This window comes from Sinocyclocheilus grahami, unplaced genomic scaffold (assembly GCF_001515645.1).
Source record: "Sinocyclocheilus grahami isolate Dianchi unplaced genomic scaffold, SAMN03320097.WGS_v1.1 scaffold235.1, whole genome shotgun sequence".
Lineage (NCBI taxonomy): Eukaryota > Metazoa > Chordata > Actinopteri > Cypriniformes > Cyprinidae > Sinocyclocheilus > Sinocyclocheilus grahami.
Genome location: NW_015505414.1, coordinates 197,938 through 205,434, shown reverse-complemented (window position 1 = coordinate 205,434; position 7,497 = coordinate 197,938). Strand labels below are relative to the sequence as shown.

At 35.2% G+C, this 7,497-nt stretch overlaps 1 protein-coding gene across 1 annotated transcript in view; it reads right to left on the bottom strand.

Annotated features, from left to right (window-relative positions):
- The window catches only part of LOC107597704 (leucine-rich repeat-containing protein 1-like), a 69,855-nt gene that overhangs the window by 31,013 nt on the left and 31,345 nt on the right, over positions 1-7,497 (bottom strand). Inside the window, exon 4 of the mRNA XM_016288871.1 lies at positions 5,567-5,656. Coding sequence (XP_016144357.1) covers positions 5,567-5,656 — 90 coding nt within the window. The remainder of the gene's footprint in view (positions 1-5,566; positions 5,657-7,497) is intronic.

Here is a 7,497-nt window from a genome sequence, read left to right as displayed (position 1 = left end):
TTCTCACATTATCACAGTTTATTCGCTATAGTTTAGAAAATGGTAATAAAATATGACAAGAACTCAAAGTTACACTGTGTCAGAGCAAATTCAGCTTGATAATGTTAGATTACTTTGATAGAAAGGTATGTAATAGATTACAATCAATCAAAAACTAGACAGCTGTTAGTATGACAGTATTTACACAACTATCAATACTTACTTAGTCAGGCAGCCCTTAGCCTTAACTACAGCCTGTAGTCTCCTGGGCATGCTGTCACCCAGCTACATGAAAACCTCAACTTCAGTTTACTCCCAGACTCGGTCTGAATAATTTTTGGTCCCAAATTTGTATAAATTTTACTGCTAGTCCACTGTATGAAGAATTTTTTGGTATGATTTGTCACAGTTTAGTTTATTTTGCTATCCTCACTTACATAAATGAACTATAGTGTCCTGCACCCACTAGTAAAAAAACATCAAAAATTATATCTGGTCTCTGAATAATTTTTGGTTTGACTGTATATCCCATTAAAATGTATTTTACAAGTTTTGTTACTTTCACTGTTCATTTTTTTGCTCTATGGTACATCATCTTTAATTTAATAGCATTAGAGCTGCTCCATTGCAGCGGCTTAGTACTGTAATCACGCACTTTGCTGTAATAATGCAGGGAACCACTCGTTATAAATCACCTAACTGTGATATTTTCAGAAATAGAAGCCGCGTTTTTTCATCTGAAATGTGCAGTGATTTATATTCCAAAGCCTCTCATATAATGCAGAAACACTCAAGCAAGCAAAACACACGCAAACGCGTGCACATATTTGTACTGGTGCAGAATAGTGCAGGCTAGCGCATTTCACACAGGCTGTTAGTTTCACTTTCACCAGAAAGTCATGTATGCCTAAGTTTGAAAATAAATGATGTTTATAGTGAATGCCCCTATAAATGGTCTTATTTTTACGATTTAGTTTTAATCCAAATGATGCATGTGCTAAGTGAGTGAACATCAAAGATCACACAACAGAAGTGCGCGCGCTCTCTCTCTCTCGCTCTCTCTCTCTCTCTCTCTCTCTCCCTACAGTTAAGTAACTTGTGCATTGTTTTACTTACTTTTTTTTTACATATCCAACCGAACTACAAACTTTCCAGTGATGTCTGTGAGAAAGATATATTCACTCAACAAGCTCGCGAATCTGCGCCGCCGCGCGCTCAATCCACTCAGCGTGCTTTGCTTATCAGCTCGCGCACATCAGCTATACAGGCGTTAATACTGAATGTTTAACGTTATATTCATTGCATACATATACTTCGTAGTAGACATCCTTAACTCCTTTCTGCTGTCTGTTGTTCTGTTGTCGGTGTTTCTTTGTTTGAATATGGCTCTTATCACATGCTGTTTGGTATCGGGGCATTTTAGCGAGTACGAGTACAGGAGCTCAGTATCGGGCCCGATACCGATACCAGTATAGGTATCGGTGCATCCCTAGTTTTTTATATTTAGTGTTTTATAGGGATGTAACGATTCGCTCAACTCACGATTCAATTCGATTCACGATTTTGATTTCATGATTCGATTCACGTTTTTTTTTTTTTTTTTTAAATGGGTTTTAAAACAAATGAAAAATTAAATGTGTCCTTTTATTATTGCTTGGACAAAATGCTGCACGTTTCTTTGTGAAATTGAAATATAACACTATAATAATATACTAATGTAGCACTTCCATAATATAATATATTGCTCTTTTGTTGGTTTTGATTGCTTCTATTGTCCTCATTTGTAAGTCGCTTTGGATAAAAGTGTCTGCTACATGACAAAATTTAAATATAATGTAAATGTAAATAACAAAACTAAACTGAAATTTTAAAACAAGCCCCAAATCAAATAAATAAGTAACACAAATAAAATAAATCTCTTCATATAAACAAACTAAGGCTTTGTCTGTGCTCATTACATTTAAAATTAGAGGCAACCACTGCATTTTAATCATGATCCAAACAAAGATGCTGCATACATGCAACACGAGCAGTTTTTAATTGAAATTTGAAGCAAAAACAGAATGGTTTGACTTCAGTTTTGTGAAACTATACATAAAAAATATCTGCATGAAACAGAAACAGCAGACGAGCTGAACGAGACGCAGATTCACTCTCTGCCAGCAGGTGGCGCTTAAAGCGGTTCCTTGGTTTCCGCTGTAAACAAAGCAGCGCTGCACTTATGAACTTTAATATGCCTTATACAGAGGCAAGAGGAAAATAAAAAATACCATCTAAACTTTTCTAAAGACAGTAAGTTCCCCTCAGACATACAGTACATTCATATAAACTCCTACACCTAATTGAATTGCAATTTGTTTAGCATCTCAACCGATTTGAATCGTCACACATTTGAATCGATTTTCAACCGGCTTGCGGTTAATCATTACATCCCTAGTGCTTTACCATTTTATATGATTAAAACAACCATGATCAGCATACAGTAATCATTTCATCACACCAGCAACAGTGAAAGTAATGTACATCCAACTAGCAATGGTTAGTGGCAAACAACACTGTTTTAAATACTGTCTAGATGTTTAACAGTAGTGATACAAGTTCACAGTTCATTAACTTCTACTGAAAATCAACTCACTGGTCATAAACAGACTAGCCTGGCCATATGAATGAATTTCCATTGTTTTTCTAGGAACTTTCTGAAGAGGCAAGAGGCTGCCATTGAGCTGAGATAGAGGGACGACAGGCACGGAAGAGGAAATTACACAGGAAATGAAGAGAGCCGTGGAAAAAACAAGCAAAACAAAAGTTACCCAGACGTTTCCCAGATTTCAATCTGAAAGAAGTCCAAGTTACTACAGAGACAATGGTGAGAGGTGATATGAATATCCACTGGAATAACAGGCCGAGCCACTCACATGCATGCTGGGGTGTTTTTGGGAAACAATATGTCATCCTGGAGATAGACTGTGTCATGGAGTACTCACCAGCTAAAGAAATACAGCCAAAAATCACCCACTAATCGCCTAGACTACAGAAACCGCTAACTGTAAGTCTCAGTGCACATCAAAAATGTCCCTGAGGATACATGCTTTTACCCAAATTTGAAAATGTGCAATCAATTGTCTGAAATTAGACTAGTAGTTTTAGTTGTTCTGATATCGTATCAGCAACAGTCATCAAGTCTCAGCTGCTGATAACGGTCCTACAATACAGAGAAGACAGACATCACAACTAGGGTGGATATAGGGAATGAAGTCACTCCATCTCAAAGACTGAATGTCTATAGGTGCATCTCAATAAATTAGAATGTCATGGAAAAGTGATTGTGTAACCTAGTGAACCAAACTGAGAGACCATTTTGAAGGCTCAGGAAACCTTTGCAGGTGTTTTGAGTTGATTAGCTGATTGGCATGTCACCATATTCTAATTTGTTGAGATAGTGAATTGGTGGGTTTTTGTTAAATGAGAGCCAAAATCATCACAATTAAAAGAACTAAAGACTTAAACTACTTCAGTCTGTGTGCATTGAATTTATTTAATACACGAGTTTCACAATTTGAGTTGAATTACTGAAATAAATGAACTTTTCCACGACATTCTAATTTATTGAGATGCACCTGTATGTCAGTTTCCAACCGCAATCATATTTCTACTGATCATGAGCAATGTTCCCTCTAAGCTGCGCATGGCCACCGCGGACGCGCAGAAGAAATAATGTGCCGCGCACACGCAAAAATGAATTGGGAAAGCCATTTGATCGTATTCTTGTAAAAGCTAAAGAATTGCAATGATCATGTAAACCACTATAAAGTTGATGTCACTATAGAGTTAGAACCGGTGAATGCGGTTTACAGGTTTCATAGAAAGAGAAATGAGTCGCTGTAGCAACTGAATACTTCAGTGGTTGCTGACAAAATAGCTCAAATCAACAGCCAACGCAAACGCAATGACGTGAAATAAAACGTCCTCGTGTTTTAAAGAGTGGCTTGATTAAGTGCTAGAAATAGCGGATGATGGGCACAGAATGGTAACAAAACTCAGAGACATTTACAGACACACAGGTGTATTGTGCAAACTACTTCATAGGGATGTTTAGATAGTGATAGAAGAATTCACGTTCACGTATTTTTTTCTTTGAAAATATTTAACTTGCAGATCTCAGTTTAAATGCTTCAGTTTGTTTTCTATTCTCTTCTATCAGTTTAAATGCTTCAGTTTGTTTTGATATTATATTATATTATGTTAGGCCTATATTATAAACCTAATAAATCACTTATGCTCATCAAGGCTGTATTTATTTGATAAAAAAACAGAAAAAAACTGTAATATTGTAAACTATTAGGCTATTGCAATTTCTAATATTGGTTTCCTATTTTAATATACTTCAAAATATAATGTATTCCTGGTGAAGCAAAGCTGAATTTTCAGAATCATTACTCCAGTCTTCAGTGTCACATGCTCTTCAGAAATCATAATAATTTTAGATTTATTATCAGTTGAAACTGTTGTGCTGCTTAATATTTTTTTTTATTGTGCTGTTTTGATTCTTTGATTAGGCTAATAAAAAGTTCAAAAGAACAGCATTTATTAAAAATAGAAATACATTTTATATATATATATATATATATATATATATATATATATATATATATATATATATATATAAATTATATTGCTTTTCTAGCAATATAAGTCTTTACTATCACTTTTTATCCATTTAACACATCCTAGCTGAATAAAAGTATTAATTAAAAAATAAGAAAGAAAAAATTTACTGACCCCAAACTTTTGAATAGTTTAGTGTATATTGTAACACAAAATTTATATTTTGAATAAACACTGTTCTTTTTAACTTTTTATTTATCAAAGAATCCTGAAAAATATCACCGGTCCCAGAAAATATTTAGCAGCACAACTGTTTCCAACATTGATTATAAATCAGCATATTAGAATGATTTCTGAAGGATCATGTGACACTGAGAAATCAGCTTTGCTTTACATTAATAAATAAAAATTTTAAGTATATTAAAATAGAAAACTTTTATTTTAAATTGCAATAATATTTCACAATATTATTTTGTGAAATAATATTCAGTATTTTTTTATCAAATAGATACAGCCTTGATGAGCCCAAGAAACTTTTTAAAAATGTACTGATCCAAAACTTTTGAACGGCAGTGTATTATGCTGTAAAAATATTTTCTCAGGAAACCTAAAATGTACATCATTTAGTTACATCAAGGGTCAAATCAAATATAAATAGCAAATTAAAGTTAAAAGTTACACAATTTTTTTGTGTATGCACTGTACAGGTCTGGTATAAATAATGTTTTTGCTCAGGCGGCCGAAATGTCCGCCCAATAGAGAAAAGATTTGCTCAGCAAGAAAAAAAATTAGAGGGAACATTGATCATGAGATAATCTGAGAATGTCATCATAGATCAAACCCTGCTGATATCACGAGACAAAGTATCCCTGTAAATATTGCAAACAAAGAGCCAGATTATCTGGTCTAATAAAAGGAGAGTACATAAAAATGAACTGGACTGCAGCTGAAAGATGCACAACAGAGGAGAAAAAACACTTACTTTCCAATGTTGTCTGGAAGTGCTTGTAAAGAAATGTCATTGATGGAAAGACATGTTAAATTCCGTAATTCCGGAAAACTGTCTGGCAATCTGAAACAAAACAAAAACAAACACAAGTCACAGTTGGCACTGGGAATGACAGAAGAGAATTACTACTAAAGTGCTCTGGCGGACTGGTGAAAGAACAGATGGAGGAGTGAATTATGAACATGGTCACGCCAGCAAAATATGATCACTCACTATTGTATGAAAAATGAACAAAATGAAACAAATAATTGTTAACAAGAAAGTTCTGCTATTAAACTAAAGCTACACCATATGGTTGTTTGCTTAAAAAAATAACCAGAGAATACAGAAGCAGTCAAGCACTGTAACATCCAGCAAAATGGGGGAACAAATTGGCAAACTGGCCCAAAGTGGATCCAGTGCGAATGCATAACGCATGACCTGTCGAGCACAACACAGCTATTAGGATATCGTCAATAAACCTCAGAGATTCCGTCAACGCATTTGTGCTGTATTAGACATGCAATTAAGACATGCAACTGTAGTCTACTCAGAATTTCAAATGGATAAAGTACACACATGCTTCTCTTTGTTTAAAAAAAGTACTTAAAGGGATAGTTCACCAAAAAATTTAAATTCTGTCATTAATTACTCACCCTCATGTCGTTCTAAACCCGTAAGACCTCCATTCATCTTCGGAACACAAATTAAGATATTTTTGGTGAATTCTGAGAGCTCTCTGACCCTCCCATAGACAGCAAGGGTACTACCATGATCAAGGTCCAGAAACGTTGCAAGGAGATCGGTAAAATAATCCATGTGATATCAGGGGTTCAACCGTAATATTACAAAGCTACGAGAATACTTTTTGTACGCAAAGAAAACAAAAATAACGAATTTGTTCAACAATTCATCTCCTTAAGACATGCAACTGTAGTCTACTCAGAATTTCAAATGGATAAAGTACACACATGCTTCTCTTTGTTTAAAAAAAGTACTTAAAGGGATAGTTCACCAAAAAATTTTAATTCTGTCATTAATTACTCACCCTCATGTCGTTCTAAACCCGTAAGACCTCCATTCATCTTCGGAACACAAATTAAGATATTTTTGGTGAATTCTGAGAGCTCTCTGACCCTCCCATAGACAGCAAGGGTACTACCATGATCAAGGTCCAGAAACGTTGCAAGGAGATCGGTAAAATAATCCATGTGATATCAGGGGTTCAACCGTAATATTACAAAGCTACGAGAATACTTTTTGTACGCAAAGAAAACAAAAATAACGAATTTGTTCAACAATTCATCTCCTCCGCGTCACTCTAGCACCATTTTGGAGAGTATCCACTGAACGTAAACAGCGTATGCTATTCTGTGTCAGCTGCCACGCGGATTTGTTTTCAACGTTGTTTACGCTTTGATTTGAACGAAAACAACATATCCACGTGACGCAGCTGACACAGAACAACATACGCTGTTTACATTCAGTGGATACTAGCGCTAGGGAGGAGACGAATTGTTGAACAAAGTCGTTATTTTTGTTTTCTTTGCGTACAAAAAGTATTCGCGTAGCTTCGTAATATTACGGTTGAACCCCTGATGTCACATGAATTATTTTACCGATCTCCTTGCTACGTTTCTGGACCTTGATCATGGTAGTACCCTTGCTGTCTATGGGAGGGTCAGAGAGCTCTCAGAATTCATCAAAAATATCTTAATTTGTGTTCCGAAGATGAACGGAGGTCTTACGGGTTTAGAACGACATGAGGGTGAGTAATTAATGACAAAATTTTTGGGTGAACTAACCCTTTAACTTCACTACAAACTACTAACAAAAATGAGGCTAACTACAGAAGCAATTTAAAGGGGGAATATATTTTTAATTATACTAGAATTATACTCCAAACTAGAAATTTCTCTCACACA